Raw genomic sequence first — 22,569 nt, forward strand, 5'->3', positions numbered from 1 at the left:
TGTGTACCCATTCCAGAAGTGGACCTGTCTGACAACATGCTTGAGGATTACGGGGCCAAGGCCATAGCCAGCATGCTTCAGAAGAACGCCACCTTGGTCAGCCTCAACCTCTCGGGAAACCATGTGACAGACCGGTCCACCGAGCACCTCGGTCAAGCCCTCATCACAAACACGACGCTCCAGCACCTGGACCTCAGCCACAATGCTCTAGGAGAATGTACAGGTAACATATGCCACTTACCATGCCGAGATTGTTCAACCTGATGCCTATGCCCTGTACACTTGCCTGTACACTCAATCAATCAATCAATCAATTTTATTTATATAGCGTCAAATCACAACAAACAGTTGCCCCAAGGCGCTTTATATTGTAAGGCAAGGCCATACAGTAATTACGTAAAAACCCCAACGGTCAAAACGACCCCCTGTGAGCAAGCACTTGGCGACAGTGGGAAGGAAAAACTCCCTTTTAACAGGAAGAAACCTCCAGCAGAACCAGGCTCAGGGAGGGGCAGTCTTTTTCTGGGACTGGTTGGGGCTGAGGGAGAGAACCAGGAAAAAGACATGCTGTGGAGGGGAGCAGAGATCAATCACTAATGATTAAATGCAGAGTGGTGCATACAGAGCAAAAAGAGAAAGAAACACTCAGTGCATCATGGGAACCCCCCAGCAGTCTAAGTCTATAGCAGCATAACTAAGGGATGGTTCAGGGTCACCTGATCCAGCCCTAACTATAAGCTTTAGCAAAAAGGAAAGTTTTAAGCCTAATCTTAAAAGTAGAGAGGGTGTCTGTCTCCCTGATCTGAATTGGGAGCTGGTTCCACAGGAGAGGAGCCTGAAAGCTGAAGGCTTTGCCTGCCATTCTACTCTTACAAACCCTAGGATCTACAAGAAAGCCTGCAGTCTGAGAGCGAAGCGCTCTATTGGGGTGATATAGTACTATGAGGTCCCTAAGATAAGATGGGACCTGATTATTCAAAACCTTATAAGTAAGAAGAAGAATTTTAAATTCTATTCTAGAATTAACAGGAAGCCAATGAAGAGAGGCCAATATGGGTGAGATATGCTCTCTCCTTCTAGTCCCCGTTAGTACTCTAGCTGCAGCATTTTGAATTAACTGAAGGCTTTTCAGGGAACTTTTAGGACAACCTGATAATAATGAATTACAGTAGTCCAGCCTAGAGGAAATAAATGCATGAATTAGTTTTTCAGCATCACTCTGAGACAAGACCTTTCTAATTTTAGAGATATTGCGTAAATGCAAAAAAGCAGTCCTACATATTTGTTTAATATGCGCTTTGAATGACATATCCTGATCAAAAATGACTCCAAGATTTCTCACAGTATTACTAGAGGTCAGGGTAATGCCATCCAGAGTAAGGATCTGGTTAGACACCATGTTTCTCAGATTTGTGGGGTCAAGTACAATAACTTCAGTTTTATCTGAGTTTAAAAGCATGAAATTAGAGGTCATCCATGTCTTTATGTCTGTAAGACAATCCTGTAGTTTAGCTAATTGGTGTGTGTCCTCTGGCTTCATGGATAGATAAAGCTGGGTATCATCTGCGTAACAATGAAAATTTAAGCAATGCCGTCTAATAATACTGCCTAAGGGAAGCATGTATAAAGTGAATAAAATTGGTCCTAGCACAGAACCTTGTGGAACTCCATAATTAACCTTAGTCTGTGAAGAAGATTCCCCATTTACATGAACAAATTGTAATCTATTAGATAAATATGATTCAAACCACCGCAGCGCAGTGCCTTTAATACCTATGGCATGCTCTAATCTCTGTAATAAAATTTTATGGTCAGATGATCAGTTAGCTGTTTTACAACTACCCTTTCAAGAATTTTTGAGAGAAAAGGAAGGTTGGAGATTGGCCTATAATTAGCTAAGATAGCTGGGTCAAGTGATGGCTTTTTAAGTAATGGTTTCATTACTGCCACCTTAAAAGCCTGTGGTACATAGCCAACTAATAAAGATAGATTGATCATATTTAAGATCGAAGCATTAAATAATGGTAGGGCTTCCTTGAGCAGCCTGGTAGGAATGGGGTCTAATAGACATGTTGATGGTTTGGATGAAGTAACTAAATAAAATAACTCAGACAGAACAATCTGAGAGAAAGAGTCTAACCAAATACCTGCATCACTGAAAGCAGCCAAAGATAACGATACGTCTTTGGGATGGTTATGAGTAATTTTTTCTCTAATAGTTAAAATTTTATTAGCAAAGAAAGTCATGAAGTCATTACTAGTTAAAGTTAAAGGAATACTCGGCTCAATAGAGCTCTGACTCTTTGTCAGCCTGGCTACAGTGCTGAAAATAAACCTGGGGTTGTTCTTATTTTCTTCAATTAGTGATGAGTAGTAAGATGTCCTAGCTTTACGGAGGGCTTTTTTTTATAGAGCAACAGACTCTTTTTCCAGGCTAAGTGAAGATCTTCTAAATTAGTGAGACGCCATTTCCTCTCCAACGTACGGGTTATCTGCTTTAAGCTGCGAGTTTGTGAGTTATACCACGGAGTCAGGCACTTCTGATTTAAAGCTCTCTTTTTCAGAGGAGCTACAGCATCCAAAGTTGTCTTCAATGAGGATGTAAAACTATTGACTAGATACTCTATCTCCCTTACAGAGTTTAGGTAGCTACTCTGCACTGTGTTGGTATATGGCATTAGAGAACATAAAGAAGGAATCATATCCTTAAACCTAGTTACAGCCCTTCCTGAAAGACTTCTAGTGTAATGAAACTTATTCCCCACTGCTGGGTAGTCCATCAGAGTAAATGTAAATGTTATTAAGAAATGATCAGACAGAAGGGAGTTTTCAGGGAATACTGTTAAGTCTTCAATTTCCATACCATAAGTCAGAACAAGATCTAAGATATGATTAAAGTGGTGGGTGGACTCATTTACATTTTGAGCAAAGCGAATTGAGTCTAATAATAGATTAAATGCAGTGTTGAGGCTGTCATTCTCAGCATCTGTGTGGATGTTAAAATCGCCCACTATAATTATCATATCTGAGCTAAGCACTAAGTCAGACAAAAGGTCTGAAAATTCACAGAGAAACTCACAGTAAAGACCAGGTGGACGATAGATAATAACAAATAAAACTGGTTTTTGGGACTTCCAATTTGGATGGACAAGACTAAGAGTCAAGCTTTCAAATGAATTAAAGCTCTGTCTGGGTTTTTGATTAATTAATAAGCTGGAATGGAAGATTGCTGCTAATCCTCCGCCTCGGCCCGTGCTACTAGCATTCTGGCAGTTAGTGTGACTCGGGGGTGTTGACTCATTTAAACTAACATACTACACCAATAAAACTACACCAATAAAAAAAAATCATAGTTTGTTGATCCAGAATCTTTAGGATAGAAACAAGTGGGTGACCCACTGGGTGGGTGTTTGGGACAGAGAAAAGCATAGGTTACATCACCTAAGGAACATGACTCCCAAAATACCCACGATAGTCTTCCTGCCTACGTTGTGCCCTCCCATGTGAGCAGGACATCTGGGCACTCATATTATGTTGGTTAAGAAGAAAAATAATTTTGGTTGGCAAAAAAAAAAATTAGGCCATATTCAAACACTAAAAGTACTACACCAAGGCAGCACAGTCCAGTTTAATTTAGGACACAAGGCAAAATACTTATTCTTATGCCCCCATCACACATAGCCAAAATAAGGCCGAATGGCATCAGAATGACGATTCTGCCAACATCCGAAAAGTGTTCAGTTGCACTTGAAAAACATTCTGATAGCCATCTGCAAGAGTCCACACAGTTGGTTCCAATCGGCCGGCGGCCCCGAGTGTGTGTTGCACATGTTCAAAACCTTCCTGGCACCGTCAAGATGAGACACCTATCCGACTGCAGTCTATGTGCAATCTGAGCACCATCTGACCGCAATTTACATATTCTGATGGCAGCAAAACAAGATCCGAAATGATCTGAGTGTGTACAAGGGAACCTCGAGATGGATCTGACATGGCAAAGTCTGCCAGTATGACCTGCATGTGCCACCTATAATAATGTCCACCTACAATGTCTCCCCCTGGAGCGCAAAGGAACTGTTGATATGTATGTGGCAGGCTTCATCATGTACAGGGAATGTGAACAGCAGCTATCAAACTGAAAGCACCATGCGCCACTGCGTGCACGCCGCCGCAAACCTGAACAGGCTGTTATAGATATTTGTCCATTCCTTCCCCAAGGGTGATGTAAATAATGTGAACTATTGTCTCCATCATATCTCTATATACCACGGGCAGCTACACCTCTCCGTGGTCTCATACACAGCAACGCGTTATTGCATACATCAGGCTCAGAGCTGAATGGATCTCACCACTGTAATATACACATTATTACCTGATCACCTTCTAACTCTGTAGGAGATATGAGGTGGACCTGTTGTGCCAGGCCATGACAACATTGATAAACATGAATCTCATGTTCAACAACAGCCCAGGAGTGATTCACAGCGCAGAATGGACGTGGAGCCGGGACTGCAGCCTGTGGTTAAAATCCTCTCACTCTGCTGCTGTGTGCTGTAATCAACCATGCAAATATAAATCCCATGTGATAATCCAACCATCGCGGTGTACAGAGTTGTGTTGTGCTACTGAAGTGAGCCAAAACACAAAGAAATACATTAAAGTTCAGTGGAAAGGTGGCGTCTGATGCATGGGACAGCATGGCCCACTGTAACCAGTGTCCAGCAGCTGGCGACGGCACGCACATGTGCCCCCTGTGCACACTGCTCATTCAGCCGTTATGAACACACACACACCCAGTGATCATGTCATCAGTCCAGCACCTACTCTGTGCACACACGCACGTGAGGTCAGTAGTGCTGGGAAGTGGAGGACGAGCACAAATGTGATTGCATGAGTGAGTCAGTGATCACACCATGCTGGCTTTAACACACATGGCGTGAGTCCGATCCATATGTTGGTTGTACTTCGGTGTCCAGTACCATCAGGTCCTGTGCAAAGGGAGGAACACAGTGCTGCCTCCCACTCCGGTCCTGTGTTTGCCATCCAGACGTTTGGACATCAGGCAGTCTTCAGCGCCTTTTATAGTCATCTGACAGGAGTCTCTGTCATCTACCTGTTGTCCACATACCCTTTGGATGCCATCGTGTAAGTGTGGCCAAGGTAATCTGGATGCATTCTGACACTGCTGACCACATCTCTTTCACCTCCCAACTGCGATGGCTGATGAAAATATTTGCTGTGTCAGGCTGGTTCCTGCACATTCTTGCTATGTGTGACGGGGGCTTTAGTCCACTGCAGTGGACAATAAATAAATAGATTTTGCCTATCAGATTTGGATAACTATTTGAGGTGGACTAAAGAATACCTATGAATAAACAATCCTGGAATCTGAAGTACTCACCTTTAGTCCTAATAAAGATATTACTCTTGATACCTCACTTCTGTTTTTAATTGCTGGCCTGCAATCCTCATTCTGATCTTTCCCGGTCCATATCCTCTGGGATAGTTATATTTTACCCTGATCATTCATCCAGATTAAGGAGCTTACATCCTGATTGCTTAACTTTGATCTTGATCAAAGACCTTTGGACCTGAACACTAACCTCTGATCTTGATCACTGAGCTTTGATCCTGACTGGTGAATTTAGAGCTTCCTTACTAATCAGTGTGAAATATCACCATGAAGAATTAAAGCCAAGAGCCACCCTTTGGCTATAATCCCCACCTTGACTAGGGTCGAGGGAGAACAAACTAATGCTAGTGATAGAGTAACATGACCTCCCTGGCAGAACATCAATGAACATCCAAAGCAGCAAGTGCAGCATTACCATCTCTTCGTGTTCACTCCTGCACGTGTTCTACCTAATCACAAAGTTGCCAGGTGGTTTAAGTTCCAGACTAATGCATGAGACAGCCCCCCATCTGTGCTTCATCTCTGGGGCAGCAGCCTGAGTATGCCAACCAAAACTAATCTATTTATCAAAATGTATATCCCAACACTGTGAACTGGGATGTACATATAAGAATTAGAACATTGGAAAATAATAAAATGTGTCACTCAGAGAAATTTATTGGATGTGTACTCAAATTTTTATATTAATCATGTGTCATATTGCTTTGAGGCAGCCGGGGTAAATGACCTGCCCTGCAATTAGCCACTGGGGGACAATAGTAGCATTTTACTTCAATTTTCAGGAGACATCCTACCAGCCGACCATTATTATTTACAGCCAGTAGTTTCATGATTCTCTGGGGCTTTAGTCGTTTAGAGAAATGGAACGGAACGGCACCCATGGCTCTCATTGTTAGGAAGCGCCTATTAAGGAATGACACCGGAGATACATATTTTCAGCCCCGTTACGTTAGTGCTGGAAATATTTGTGGCATCAACAAATGCCAAAGGATGCCAAAGAGATGTGAGTGCTAAGATGTGTGAGTTCAATTTTCTTTGGGGTGAGCGCTTACTTTGCATGTGAACAGATAATTTGCCTTTGCATATCTATTTTATGAAAGTTGCGTGTAAAACAAATAAATGGGGGTAGGGGTGGAAAAAAGTACCATATTTTCTTGACTACAAGTTTCAGTTTATTTGTTTTTCACAAGTTTGGAAGGTTCTGCAGCTTATATATAGAAAAATCAACCTTTGTGTTGTTGTTGTTACTACTACTACTACTACTACTACTAATAATAATAATAATAATAATAATAATCATAATAACTAGCACCTTGCCCGTGGGGATCCACAGGTTCTAGATTGGGTAGTGTTTATAATATTTGTAGCTGACATTTTTCAAGAGTGGTAATAAATTATGCAAAGTTTCTAATAATGATTTTAACTGAAAGTGTAGGAAATTAAAATGAGAATGTTTTGTGAATAATTGTATTTATTATTTGGCACGTTAAGTTGATGCCATGTTTTACAGCTGACAAGCTTGAGATATTTCCCTTTTTCAGAGCTTGTCTAGTTACCAGGGACTGATTAATAATGATATCAACGTCCATTGTTCGCGGTTGCTACCTAATATCTCTAATTTCTCCAAACATATTAGTCCTATCAACTTTCTGTTTTTGCAGCGTTCATCCTTAACCTAAAATACATAAGCATACCAAATGGAAAATGTCAGCTCTCCCCATTTTCTCCGTGATTGAAGTTACATACACGCATACACATAAATTAGTGTGTTGCCCGTGGGGATCCATGGGCTCTAGATTGGGTAGTGTTTATAAAATAGGTAGCTGACATGGGTGGTAATACATTATGCAGTTTCTATAATAAGGTGGAATGGTGTGTGAATCCAGAATGTTTTTAGAACCTTAGACCTGAACAGTTTTTATAGGAAGAACTCAACCCTTTTATTTCCTGTTAATTACGTAACTTTTAATGTTAATTTACTGTCTTGATGTATTTATTAATTGCTTAGGTTCTTGTTATCATATATACACTATTATGATAATAATAATAATAATAATAATAATTATTATTATTATTATTATTATTATTATTTTGTTATTCATTTGGTTTTTAAATGGGGCACAATGGAAATAAGTGTTTTCACTTTCTTGTGTCATCCATGTATTTTTAATGTATTTGCAATTATATTGTGTACTTACATTGAAGTTACTAAATAAAATCATGCATGCACGCTTTTAATATATAGATGATTTACCACCCTGTGCTGGATTGACATGTGAGTCCGAAATGTAATTGTTAATGTTCATTGTGCACTGTTGGCTAATATCCATTTTCTCCAAAAATATTCATCCTACCACATTCCATTTTGATGCCATTCATCCTTGACCCAAAATACAGAAGCATACCAAACGGCAACTGTCAGATCTCCGCAGTTTGTCCATGATCAAAATGATACACACACAACCAGAGCTTTTTGTCTTTTCTGCATTCTGTCACAAGCAGGTGCTTTTATTTTACACACACTACTACTAGCATTCTGGCAGTTAGTGTGACTCGGGGGTGTTGACTCATTTAAACTAACATACTACACCAATAAAACTACACCAATAAAAAAAAATCATAGTTTGTTGATCCAGAATCTTTAGGATAGAAACAAGTGGGTGACCCAAAACTGACAATGTAGCAAGTCATCGCTAGCTGTTTTATCATTATCCACCTTTAAGGCCCCTTCACAGAAAACACAATTGAAGCCAAATGGCACACAAAGGAGGAATCGCATATCACTCGTGAAAAATCGGAGCTGCCTCAATCTACTCGTACAGCGAGTGCCTTGTGAGTGCTCATTCGACTCTCCTCTCGGCAGGTGTTGGCCAAATTCCAAGTGCCACACACAAACATCCAACACCGCTCACTGGGCACTTAGAAAAGGCGTGGCTATCTGCGCTCCCGGCACAATAGTGGAGTGCAGATGACCACATTCGAGCTGTCTGTGAAAATTGTTTAAGTGAAACACGAGTGTGCCATCACCAAGCAACACATATGTCAAGCAAGTGGGATCCTCCAACACATGTGGCATGTGTGTGCGTGTCGTGCTCCCCCGTTCTGCCAACACTTGTGGTGTGCGTGTGTGTTTGGGACAGAGAAAAGCATAGGTTACATCACCTAAGGAACATGACTCCCAAAATACCCACGATAGTCTTCCTGCCTACGTTGTGCCCTCCCATGTGAGCAGGACAGCTGGGCACTCATATTATGTTGGTTAAGAAGAAAAATAATTTTGGTTGGCAAAAAAAAAATTAGGCCATATTCAAAAACTAAAAGTACTACACCAAGGCAGCACAGTCCAGTTTAATTTAGGACACAAGCCAAAATACTTATTCTTATGCCCCCATCACACATAGCCAAAATAAGGCCGAATGGCATCAGAATGACGATTCTGCCAACATCCGAAAAGTGTTCAGTTGCACTTGAAAAACATTCTGATAGCCATCTGCAAGAGTCCACACAGTTGGTTCCAATCGGCCAGCGGCCCCGAGTGTGTGTTGCACATGTTCAAAACCTTCCTGGCACCGTCAAGATGAGACACCTATCCGACTGCAGTCTATGTGCAATCTGAGCACCATCTGACCGCAATTTACATATTCTGATGGCAGCAAAACAAGATCCGAAATGATCTGAGTGTGTACAAGGGAACCTCGAGATGGATCTGGCATGGCAAAGCCTGCCAGTATGACCTGCATGTGCCCTTTGCACAGGACCTGATGGACATGTGAGTCCGAAATGTAATTGTTAATGTTCATTGTGCACTGTTGGCTAATATCCATTTTCTCCAAAAATATTCATCCTACCACATTCCATTTTGATGCCATTCATCCTTGACCCAAAATACAGAAGCATACCAAACGGCAACTGTCAGATCTCCGCAGTTTGTCCATGATCAAAATGATACACACACAACCAGAGCTTTTTGTCTTTTCTGCATTCTGTCACAAGCAGGTGCTTTTATTTTACACACACAAACAGAGACAGTGGTGGAAAACATCAAACGCACCACACTTTTCACTCATGGTAACTGCAAAATGTCACTTAACTAAACTGTCTAAATCAATTGAACTACAAAAACACAATAAATCAATAACACTAACAACACTGTTAAACTGACATGAACCACAATACACTGACTTTGTGTACAGACTGCCGTCTGCTGTCCTCAATCCAGCGGAAAATCACAAATTGTCAAGCTTTTCATCCTCTTCATCCTAACAGCTCTTCATGTCTCCATTTGGCTTACAGCATAGTGGATTTTTTTTTTTTGTGGTAGAAGAATTAGCACCATCAAATTGCTCCTTCATCAAATCGTCATCCATCAGCAAAACGAACTCCACCATGTTTAGCTAAATGCCGCCCCCACTAATGTGTGCGCGTGTGGTGTGTGTGATCAGTGGTCGCAGTGAGCAATGGTACAATATAACCAAATTTGTATCCAATGCAACATAATTGGGAAGAAGGATCCACTCAGCCGTTATATAAAGGACAAATAATGAATGTTTATGAGTGCAATGGTAAGAAAATTTCATGAGGCGAAAGATGGAATGTTCCATTCAAGGAGGCACAGATGAGTTGAATGGAACACTCCATCTTTCACTGAATGAAATATTTCTATTGAATTAATGACTCGCTCAGGAGCTCCCTCGGCGCATCCAGCCTTCCCGTCTATTACCCAGCGAGTCTTGGCACCGTGTTGGGCCGCTGTTTGTTTTAAGCTAAGTGTGGTCACCGCTAGTATGAGCATGCGGCGGCATGCAATAGCACAAAATGTATAGAAACAAAATTGCATGCTAAATGGAACACAATGGCAAATGGTATAAATAATCCATATCACGTGACATACAAACTACCAATCAAATGACAAGGATCTATTTAGGTGTTATATAAATAGTAATAATGTATTTAGGGCTTTCCCAGGAATTAATGCACTAAACTGAAGTTGCTGTTTGATTTTTGGCTGCTCCCATGTTGTTCAGGGTCACTACAGCAGATCCAGTACAGACCTACCTTGGGATTTGTTACAGATTTTATGCCAGATGCCCTTCCTGATGCATCTCCAGTTTTACCTGATGAAACATGCACAGCCCCTGGTCTTCCTAAGAGGTCTTCCATCCAAGTACTAACCAGGACCCACCCTGCTTAGCTTCTGAGATGTGACAGACAGGCATACAAAGAGCAGACTGGCTGCCAAAGATGAATAATCAAAATGAAAGGCTATGTTCATGATCAGAGGGCAGGTCAGGATCTGATTCAAAAATCAGCATCAATGCTGACCTATCATCCATCCATCCATCCATCCATTTTCTTCCGCTTATCGTAGGTCGGGTCGTGGGGGCAGCAGCTCAAGCAAAGCCACCCAAACCTCCCGATCCACACACACCTCCCCCAGCTCCTCCAAGGGAACCCCGAGATGTTCCCAAGCCAGCTGAGACGTTGTCCCTCCAGCGTGATCTGGGTCTTCCCCAGGGCCTCCTCCCGATGGGACGTGCCCGGAACACCTCTCCAGCGAGGCGTCCAGGGGGCATCCAGAAAAGATGCCCGAGCTACCTCAGCTGGCTCCTTTCGACATGGAGGAGCAGCGGCTCAACTCCGAGCTCCTCCCGAGTGACAGAGCTCCTCACCCTATCTCTAAGGGAGCACCCAGCCACCCTGCGGAGGAAACTCATCTCGGCCGCTTATACTCGCAATCTTGTTCTTTCGGTCATGAGCCAAATCTCATGACCACAGGTGAGGGTTGGAACGTAGATCAATCGGTAAATCGAGAACTTTGCTCCCCTACTCAGCTCTCTCTACACCATAACGGTCCGATACAGCGACCGCATCACTGCAGATGCTGCACCGATCTGTCTATCAATCTCATGCGCCATCTGTCCCTCACTGTAAACAAGACCCCGAGATACTTAAACTCCACCTGAGGCAAGGACACCCCACGGACCTGAAGAGGGCAAGGCACCTTTTTCCGGTCAAGAACCATGACCTCGGATTTGGAGGTGCTGATCTTCATCCCGGACGCTTCACACTTGGCTGCAAACCGCCCCAGTGCACGCTGAAGGTCCTGGTTTGACGAAGCCAACAGGACCACATCATCCGCAAACAGCAGAGATGAGATTCTGTGGTTCCCAAACCAGACCCCCTCTACACCCTGGCTGTGCCTAGAAATTCTGTCCATAAAGATAATGAACAGAACCGGTGACAAAGGGCAGCCCTGGCGGAGGCCAACGTGCACTGGAAACAGGTTTGACTTACTACCGGCAATGCGAACGAAGCTCCTGTTGCGGTCGTACAGGGACCGGATAGCCCTTAGCAAAGGCCCCCGGACCCCGTACTCCCGGAGCACCCCCCACAGGGCGCCTCGAGGGACAAGGTCAAACCATTATTTATACATTATTCACTTTGCGTGTTTTTAGGAATCCGCTAGGTTGCGTAGCTACTAGCTCTTAGCCGATTTAGCATGGCGGCTTCTCCTGTCTCTCCCGCACTTTTCTGCTCTGGTTGTGAAATGTTTAGTTATTCCTCGGCCTCCTTTAGCAGTAATGGTACTTGTAATAAGTGCAGCTTATTCGTAGCTTTGGAGGCCAGGCTGGGCGAATTGGAGACTCGGCTCCGCACCGTGGAAAATTCTACAGTTAGCCAGGCCCCTGTAGTCGGTGCGGACCAAGGTAGCTTAGCCGCCGTTAGTTCCCCCCTGGCAGATCCCGGGCAGTCGGGAAAGCAGGCTGACTGGGTGACTGTGAGGAGGAAGCGTAGCCCTAAACAGAAGCCCCGTGTACACCATCAACCCGTTCACATCTCTAACCGTTTTTCCCCACTCGACGATACACTCGCCGAGGATCAAACTCTGGTTATTGGCGACTCTGTTTTGAGAAATGTGAAGTTAGCGACACCAGCAACCATTGTCAATTGTCTTCCGGGGGCCAGAGCAGGCGACATTGAAGGAAATTTGAAATTGCTGGCTAAGGCTAAGCGTAAATTTGGTAAGATTGTAATTCACGTCGGCAGTAATGACACTCGGTTACGCCAATCGGAGGTCACTAAAATTAACATTAAATCGGTGTGTAACTTTGCAAAAACAATGTCGGACTCTGTTGTCTTCTCTGGGCCCCTCCCCAATCAGACCGGGAGTGACATGTTTAGCCGCATGTTCTCCTTGAATTGCTGGCTGTCTGAGTGGTGTCCAAAAAATGAGGTGGGCTTCATAGATAATTGGCAAAGCTTCTGGGGAAAACCTGGTCTTGTTAGGAGAGACGGCATCCATCCCACTTTAGATGGAGCAGCTCTCATTTCTAGAAATCTGGCCAATTTTCTTGGATCCTCTAAACTGTGACTGTCTAGCGTTGGGACCAGGAGGCAGAGCTGTGGTCTTATACACCTCTCTGCAGCTTCTCTCCCCCTGCCATCCCCTCATTACCCCATCCCCGTAGAGACGGTGCCTGCTCCCAGACCACCAATAACCAGCAAAAATCTATTTAAGCAAAAAAATTCAAAAAGAAAAAATAATATAGCACCTTCAACTGCACCACAGACTAAAACAGTTAAATGTGGTCTATTAAACATTAGGTCTCTCTCTTCTAAGTCCCTGTTGGTAAATGATATAATAATTGATCAACGTATAGATTTATTCTGCCTTACAGAAACCTGGTTACAGCAGGATGAATATGTTAGTTTAAATGAGTCAACACCCCCGAGTCACACTAACTGTCAGAATGCTCGTAGTACGGGCCGGGGCGGAGGATTAGCAGCAATCTTCCATTCCAGCTTATTAATTAATCAAAAACCTAGACAGAGCTTTAATTCATTTGAAAGCTTGTCTCTTAGTCTTTTCCATCCAAATTGGAAGTCCCAAAAACCAGTTTTATTTGTTATTATCTATCGTCCACCTGGTCGTTACTGTGAGTTTCTCTGTGAATTTTCAGACCTTCTGTCTGACTTAGTGCTTAGCTCAGATAAGATACTTATAGTGGGCGATTTTAACATCCACACAGATGCTGAGAATGACAGCCTCAACACTGCATTTAATCTATTATTAGACTCTATTGGCTTTGCTCAAAAAGTAAATGAGTCCACCCACCACTTTAATCATATCTTAGATCTTGTTTTGACTTATGGTATGGAAATAGAAGACTTAACAGTATTCCCTGAAAACTCCCTTCTGTCTGATCATTTTTTAATAACATTTACATTTACCCTGATGGACTACCCTGCAGTGGGGAATAAGTTTCATTACACTAGAAGTCTTTCAGAAAGCGCTGTAACTAGGTTTAAGGATATGATTCCTTCTTTATGTTCTCTAATGTCATATACCATCACAGAGCAGAGTAGCTACCTAAACTCTGTAAGGGAGTTAGAGTATCTCGTCAATAGTTTTACATCCTCATTGAAGACAACTTTGGATGCTGTAGCTCCTCTGAAAAAGAGAGCTTTAAATCAGAAGTGTCTGACTCCGTGGTATAACTCACAAACTCGTAGCTTAAAGCAGATAACCCGTAAGTTGGAGAGGAAATGGCGTCTCACTAATTTAGAAGATCTTCACTTAGCCTGGAAAAAGAGTTTGTTGCTCTATAAAAAAGCCCTCCGTAAAGCTAGGACATCTTTCTACTCATCACTAATTGAAGACAATAAGAACAACCCCAGGTTTCTCTTCAGCACTGTAGTCAGGCTGACAAAGAGTCAGAGCTCTATTGAGCTGAGTATTCCATTAACTTTAACTAGTAATGACTTCATGACTTTCTTTGCTAACAAAATTTTGACTATTAGAGAAAAAATTACTCATAATCATCCCAAAGATGTATCGTTATCTTTGGCTGCTTTCAGTGATGCCGGTATTTGGTTAGACTCTTTCTCTCCGATTGTTCTGTCTGAGTTATTTTCATTAGTTACTTCATCCAAACCATCAACATGTTTATTAGACCCCATTCCTGCCAGGCTGCTCAAGGAAGTCCTACCATTATTTAATGCTTCAATCTTAAATATGATCAACTTATCTTTGTTAGTTGGCTATGTACCACAGGCTTTTAAGGTGGCAGTAATTAAACCATTACTTAAAAAGCCATCACTTGACCCAGCTATCTTAGCTAATTATAGGCCAATCTCCAACCTTCCTTTTCTCTCAAAGATTCTTGAGAGGGTAGTTGTAAAACAGCTAACTCATCACCTGCAGAGGAATGGTCTATTTGAAGAGGTTCAGTCAGGTTTTAGAATTCATCATAGTACAGAAACAGCATTAGTGAAGGTTACAAATGATCTTCTTATGGCTTCGGACAGTGGACTTATCTCTGTGCTTGTTCTGTTGGACCTCAGTGCTGCTTTTGATACTGTTGACCATAAAATTCTATTACAGAGATTAGAGCATGTCATAGGTATTAAGGGCACTGCGCTGCGGTGGTTTGAATCATATTTGTCTAATAGATTACAGTTTGTTCATGTAAATGGGGAATCTTCTTCACGGACTAAAGTTAATTATGGAGTTCCACAAGGTTCTGTGCTAGGACCAATTTTATTCACTTTATACATGCTTCCCTTAGGCAGTATTATTAGACGGTATTGCTTAAATTTTCATTGTTACGCAGATGATACCCAGCTTTATCTATCCATGAAACCAGAGGACACACACCAATTAGCTAAACTGCAGGATTGTCTTACAGACATAAAGACATGGATGACCTCTAATTTCCTGCTTTTAAACTCAGATAAAACTGAAGTTATTGTACTTGGCCCCACAAATCTTAGAAGCATGGTCTCTAACCAGATCTTTACTCTGGATGGCATTTCCCTGACCTCTAGTAATACTGTGAGAAATCTTGGAGTCATTTTTGATCAGGATATGTCATTCAAAGCGCATATTAAACAAATATGTAGGACTGCCTTTTTGCATTTACGCAATATCTCTAAAATCAGAAAGGTCTTGTCTCAGAGTGATGCTGAAAAACTAATTCATGCATTTATTTCCTCTAGGCTGGACTATTGTAATTCATTATTATCAGGTTGTCCTAAAAGTTCCCTAAAAAGCCTTCAGTTAATTCAAAATGCTGCAGCTAGAGTACTGACGGGGACTAGCAGGAGAGAGCATATCTCACCCGTGTTGGCCTCTCTTCATTGGCTTCCTGTTAATTCTAGAATAGAATTTAAAATTCTTCTTCTTACTTATAAGGTTTTGAATAATCAGGTCCCATCTTATCTTAGGGACCTCGTAGTACCATATTACCCCATTAGAGCGCTTCGCTCTCAGACTGCAGGCTTACTTGTAGTTCCTAGGGTTTGTAAGAGTAGAATGGGAGGCAGAGCCTTCAGCTTTCAAGCTCCCCTCCTGTGGAACCAGCTCCCAATTCAGATCAGGGAGACAGATACCCTCTCTACTTTTAAGATTAGGCTTAAAACTTTCCTTTTCGCTAAGGCTTATAGTTAGGGCTGGATCAGGTGACCCTGGACTATCCCTTGGTTATGCTGCTTTAGACGTAGACTGTGGGGGGGTTCCCATGATGTTTCTTTCTCTTTTTGCTCTGTATGCATCACTCCGCATTTAATCATTAGTGATCGATCTCTGCCCCCTTCCACAGCATGTCTTTTTCCTGGTTCTTTCCCTCAGCCCCAACCAGTCTCAGCAGAAGACTGCCCCTCCCTGAGCCTGGTTCTGCTGGAGGTTTCTTCCTGTTAAAAGGGAGTTTTTCCTTCCCACTGTAGCCAAGTGCTTGCTCACAGGGGGTCGTTTTGACCGTTGGGGTTTTTCATAATTATTGTATGGCCTTGCCTTACAATATAAAGCGCCTTGGGGCAACTGTTTGTTGTGATTTGGCGCTATATAAAAAAAAGTTGATTGATTGATTGATGTTGCTGACCTATCAATGATCAAAATTTAGTAATTAAGGTCAATGTTTAATTTCAGTATTCAGTGACTGGGATGTGTGAACAAAGATCAGATCAGGGCCAAAGATGAGCAACCTGAATGAAATATCACACTAGGATCTGATTCAGCAATCAGCATTAATGCTCAAACATCAGGATCAAAGTTCAGCAATGAAGTGCAAAGCAAGTGTTTGTTAACTGGGACCAAATATCAGTGCTCAGGATCTTCTTCTTTTGGCTGCTCCCATTAGGGGTCACCACAGCAGAGCAATCATTTTCATCTCACCCTGTCCTCTGTATCTTCCTCCATCATGTCAACCACCTGCATGTCCTCCCTCAGTACATCTTAACCTCCTCTTTGGCCTCCCTCTTCTACTCCTGCCTGGTGGCTCCATCCTCAGCATCCTTCTCCCTATACTCCTCTGCACATGTCCAAACATCTCAACCTCGCCTCTCTGACGTTGTTTCCAAACCATCACTCTGATATGTTCACAATGTACTGGCTGCACACACCATGTGCCTGTGTTAGTGCTCAGGATCAAAGGTTAAGCAAATAGGATCAACCGCCAAACACAAAGAGAAGTACTCTGGATCAAAAGTCACCCTCATGATTAATGGTTTGATCAGAATCAAAGGTAACTGATCAGCATCAAATTTCTGTAACTGGCACCAAACTACAACTATTAAAATAAAAGATATTTTTGCCCCCCCCCCACTTCAGGTCAAAATCTGAGGGACTGCCTGTCAGAGAACATGGGGTTGAGATCATTAAGTCTGGCTTGGAACTCCATTCGAGGGAAGGGAGCTGTGATGTTGGCAGATGGCCTCAGGGTAATACACCTGAAAATCAGTGTTTGAACACCGTGGTACTGGTTGATCAAATGATACGCAGGTAAAAAAAAATAAAAAGAGCTGCTGCTGCACTTTGAAGGGTTACACTGTGACACCGTTTTAGCATTTTGTTATGATGAAGGCCCTCATACCGCATGTGGGATGACTGACACAGATAGAAAACTGCTGCACCACATTTACACTGTTTGCAAACTGAATTTTTGTACACATGTATTATGCATGGTAAATTCTGTGTTTATATTGACAGCTGTATTGATCATTTATTTCATTCATTTTCCAAACCCGCTTATTCCAGTTAAGGGTCATGGGAGGTATACCCTGGACAGGTCACCAGTCTGTCCCAGGATCGACACATATAGACAGACATACAGACACAATCACACTCTCACTCACACCTACAGTTAATCTAGTTTCACCATTTCACCTAACTTACATGTCTTTGGAGGTGGGAGGAAGTCTGAGAAACTGGAGGAGACATGAGAAGAACATGTAAACTCCACACAGAAAGAACCAGGTCAGTTTTGTACTCATCAAATCAAATCAAATCAAATCAATTTTATTTATATAGCACCAAATCACAACAACAGTTGCCCCAAGGTGCTTTATATTGCAAGGCAAAAGCCATACAATAATTACAGAAAAACCCCAACGGTCAAAACAACCCCCTATGAGCAAGCACTTGGCGACAGTGGGAAGGATGTTGATTTCCAAAAGAATTAGAAACAAATTTGTCCAACAATACATAATATCGTCACCTTCCTAAAATAATGACCTAAGTCATATTTCCCAAAACATGACTGAGGCCATTATTTTAGGAAGGTGACAATATTCTAATTATGTGTTTTTAAATATATAATCAAAATAGATGTATTAAGTTGACATTATGCTTGTATGAATGATGCTAGTTGGTGATGAATGTCCAAAAAAACCCTAACCCGGAAAAGAGATTTGATTCATTTGTATCCTGCTGGGTCTTATAGCATCTATACTGCTTCTTATTCTTATTTGAGAATATCAGAATATTTCCAAGATTAATTGTTGTTTGTTGTTGGTGCCGCTCAATTGCATGTAGTTGAATGCTGTTTTGAAAACACATTATTGACCTTGTGCCATAAAAATGAGTTTTAAGATGTAAATAAAATTAGTTTCCACACTTTTTCCTGCTAAATGATTGCTTATAATATATCAGACTTTATAACACGAAATGGCTGGACACAAGTGCTAGGCTCGGACTCAAGAGTGGAATTGTTCAAAAAGGTTTACTGGTAAAACATGCAGGGTTTGGTACGCAAAAAAAAGGCAGTCCAGACAAAGCAACATTAACAAGTTCATCAGGCAGAGACGTGGTTCAAAAAACAAGCAGGTGGTCATGCAAACACTGAGAGACAAGCAGGATGAGAAAAACGCAAGAAACAAGGCTGGCAGCGAAGGCATGGAACACAACGATCTGGCAAGGAACAGGTGGACTAGGTGAGGTTTAAATACAGGGAGGTGATGAGCAGAAAATGAGGAACAGGTGTAAGGGAAAGATCCAGGGCATGGCAGTAGAAAGACAGAGGGACACACCCACCACCGAGCACCAAGTGACAGACAAGACTGATAGAGAGAGAAAACCCCAAGCAGAAAAAACAGACAAGAAAATCACCACACAGAACATGATCAGAACCAAACACAAATACATAACATAAAACCAAAAACCCTGACATAATAACTTGTGTTCTCTGAGATCAAATGTCAAGGTCAGGTTTTGGATGCTTCCATGTACTGTACCACTGAGGGGAAGAGACACAATTTATATCTGTGACATAAAAGTAAATATTTGATCCATGAGCTGATCTTGACATTTAAAAAGTGCTAAAATGATTGACCAGGCCCACCCCCCCACCCCCCCCTGAAAAAACAATAAATTAAAATAAAAAAAATAAAATAAAAATAAACATCCATGTCATCTCCAGCATCTTGAAATCGTGACCTGAATTCCTGCTTTTTCTGAGGTAAGTGTGAAATGTCCAGGAAAAAATTGGCACAAATATCCGTAAAATCAGTTAATGGTTCAAAAATCTGTTTCTAATTTAGCTTCAAGAAACCTGATCACAAATCAACGAATTATGAAAATAAAATTAACTTTACGAAGAGATCACTTTGGCCCTAGCCAAATTCTAGTTTGCTATTGATATTTTTATTCATTCTTCATTCATTCATTCATTCATTGAGTGAAACTGGTTCTCGAGCTCACATTAGATAATATATATTAATGTCATTGTTTCTTTTCTTCTTATGAAGGAAAACATCTTCTTGAGAACAGTGGATTTGTCATTTAATGGCTTTGCAAAAGAAGGAGCTGTTGCTATGGGACTGGCACTTAAAGAGAATGATGTTTTGGAGGAGTTGAACCTGAGGTGTGAAATTTTATTTTGCGTTTGTTAATCAAATTCATTATCAGTAAATCAGTGAAAATAGGCAGAGGCAATTATAAAATCATGACTGACAGAAAAAAAATATCCCACTTTACTTTGTTTGTAATACAGGAAAGTAAAACTAATACAAAGTTACAGAGATATTTCATTTTAATGAGTCAGTATAACACAAAACCACGTCATATATTTGCTTGCATACCTTACATGAATTTTAAGCTTCATAATGTTTCATCAAGACTGGACAGAATTGTGCCAAATCGCCTCTAATTAAATTTAGCCTTGTTATGAAAATTTCATGGCATACGGTCTGAAATGCTTCACAAAAATCAATTAGGGGCATGTCCGATTCCTTTGTGCTGTTTAGAAGATGGACAAGCCAAGTGCAAACATGAGCACTGAGCAGGAAGAGATTGGATTTACGCTCTGTATTACTCACTGTGAAATAAATCAAGGCTCCAATCAGTGCAGTATTTTTTAAGAGCAACGTTGGGGCGAACCTTCACTGACATACCAAGTTTGATTGAAATCAGCAAAAGGACATCAAGCAGATGTGATCTTGACCCCAATGATTGACCTTTGGCAAAATTGGCCTTGTTGGCCAATTGTGGAACCCACCCCCATATGTGTGCCTTGTTTGATGCAAATCAAAGGGGAAAACCTGCCATTTTGACTTTTAGTAAATTTGACCTCACCAAAACAATTGGGCAGCGTAGTCTCATTTGAGATTTGGCGATAAAGGGGTTAAATGAAAGAGCATATGATGCAAAAATTGTACTTCTGGAGACAGCCCCATTATCATTATGGGTCACTTCATGAAAAGGGGTCACCATTACACAAGCCAACATTATTGGGCAGTAAAAACAGAACAGCCCTATGTGCAGGGAAAAAATATAAATTGATTTTCTCTATATATATTTATTAAATAACTGTGATATCATAGAGGACAAAATTATCTTTGAATTTTTCTTTTTTGAGTTTTTATCTGAAAAGGGAGACATCAAACCCCACCACATTTGTGACACACAGCACATAAGTATTATTGTGCTAAAAAAAAAAAAAAAAAAAAAAAAAATCACTTCAACTAATTTATCTGAGTTTACTTTTGATTTGATGGGCACACGGTAAAATTAACTTCCACCCATACACCAATGTAACCCTTAGTGTCCTGATCTGCTACATTTAAAAGCCATGTTCCTAAACTGCGAATTTATTCAATAAATAAAACTCCAGTTGTGTTGTTTGAAAGCACCACTCTTGAGAGCCTTAAACCCATGGGGAGAATGTAGTTGAAAAATAAAGTAGCAGTCATCAGTTATTTGCTTTATTTTTGATTCACGTCTCGGATCAACCAGTTACGCCTCGAGTCCTAATATAGCTGCCAAAAATAGAGCTCTAGGGCTTTCCCATGAGCCCATCCAAAAAAGTATAACTTGATTTATCTCAGTATTGGATTTTATCTATTCCCCATGGTCCGTATATTCATATCTTATACCCCCATCACACATACACTGATTGAGGCCAAAGTGCGTCAGAATGACACATCCAACCACAATCGGGAAATACTGACTTGCATTCCGAAGACCAACGGATGACAGTCTATGAGTAGTCTACATTTTTGGTCCCATTCGCTCAGCTGTCCCGAGTGTGTTGCACATGTTCAAAACACTCTTGGCGCCATTGAGATGGACTGCACATCTGACGGCAGTCTATATGCAGTTTTTGTATCATCTGATTGCAGTCTACATATTCTGACGGCATCAAAACAGCATCTGAAATGATCTGATGGCGATTGATTGAGCTCTGAGATCAATCGGTCACAGCAAAGGCTGCCAGCATGTTGTGGGATGTCCACCTCCACTGGACCCCGGCCAGGAGGACAAAGGAAATGTTGATATGTAATCACATGTATGTGGCACACATTCATCATATACAGTGAATGTGAACAGTGCACAATCAAACCGAAAGCACCGTGTGCCGCTGCGCCTCTTCGTGGTCTCATGTGCAGTAATGCGTCATAGTGCACATCAGGCACGGAGCTGAATGGATCTCACCACTGTAATATACATATTATTACTTGATCACCATCTAAACTCTGTAGGTGTGATGTGGAACTGTATCACCAGGCTGTGACAACGTTATTAAACATGAAACTCACCTCCAGCACAGAACCAGGCCAGCGGAGAGCGCACAGGAACCAAACCACAGCCTGTGGTGAAAGGCCTCACCCCGGCTACAAAAATTAAATCCCATGTGATAATCCAACCGATATCACGGTGTACAGAGTTCTGTTGTGCTCCTGAAGTGAGCAAAAAGAAAAATAAATTAAAGTTAGCTGGAAAGGCTCCGTCTAATGCATGGTGTGACTGCTTGACCCACTGCCAGCAAACTTTCAGAAAAGGTGTCCAATGCACCCCGAGCGCGGGCATGCTTAATGGCTTATGCAGCCGTTATGAACACACACTCACACATAGACACACAGCTGAGTGATAATTTCAGCCCCACGCGTGTGCGCAGGGAGCAACCCGTGCACGTGAGGAACATGAGGAACACAGCGCTGCCTCCCACTCCGGTCCGTGTTTGCCCTCCAGATGTTTAGACATCGTGCAGTCTTCAGCTCCTTTTATGGCTGTCTGACTGCAGTCTGTGTCATCTAAACTGTTGTCTACATGCGCTTTTGTGAAGGTGTGGACGAGACCTTCTGACACTGCTGACCATGCCTCTTTCCCTCCCGACTGCGTCTGATGATGGTAATATTTGCCATTTCAGCCTGGTTCCTGCACATTTTTGCTATGTGTGGTGGGGGCTTTACAGTCTATATCACTTTGCTAGGAAATTTAGAAATTGATTCTCATGTCACATATTGGTGACTCCTTTTCATGAAGTGACCCTTATACACATTAAATCGCTAAAACTTACTGACACAACCTCTCCCATTTGCCTTGTCTTCCCTTCACCACTGGGAAAAACTTTGGTGATTGCAGCCGAAAACAAAACAGTATA

At 41.8% G+C, this 22,569-nt stretch overlaps 1 protein-coding gene across 4 annotated transcripts in view; it reads left to right on the forward strand.

The window, feature by feature from the left end:
• The window catches only part of lrrc74b (leucine rich repeat containing 74B), a 43,027-nt gene that overhangs the window by 12,142 nt on the left and 8,316 nt on the right, over window positions 1-22,569 (forward strand). For all 4 annotated transcript variants that reach the window (XM_034170888.1, XM_034170886.1, XM_034170887.1 and 1 more), the window contains 3 exons: window positions 17-223; window positions 17,022-17,131; window positions 19,436-19,551. In XM_034170888.1, coding sequence (XP_034026779.1) covers window positions 17-223; window positions 17,022-17,131; window positions 19,436-19,551 — 433 coding nt within the window. The remainder of the gene's footprint in view (window positions 1-16; window positions 224-17,021; window positions 17,132-19,435; window positions 19,552-22,569) is intronic.

Source organism: Thalassophryne amazonica, chromosome 5, assembly GCF_902500255.1.
Source record: "Thalassophryne amazonica chromosome 5, fThaAma1.1, whole genome shotgun sequence".
NCBI lineage: Eukaryota > Metazoa > Chordata > Actinopteri > Batrachoidiformes > Batrachoididae > Thalassophryne > Thalassophryne amazonica.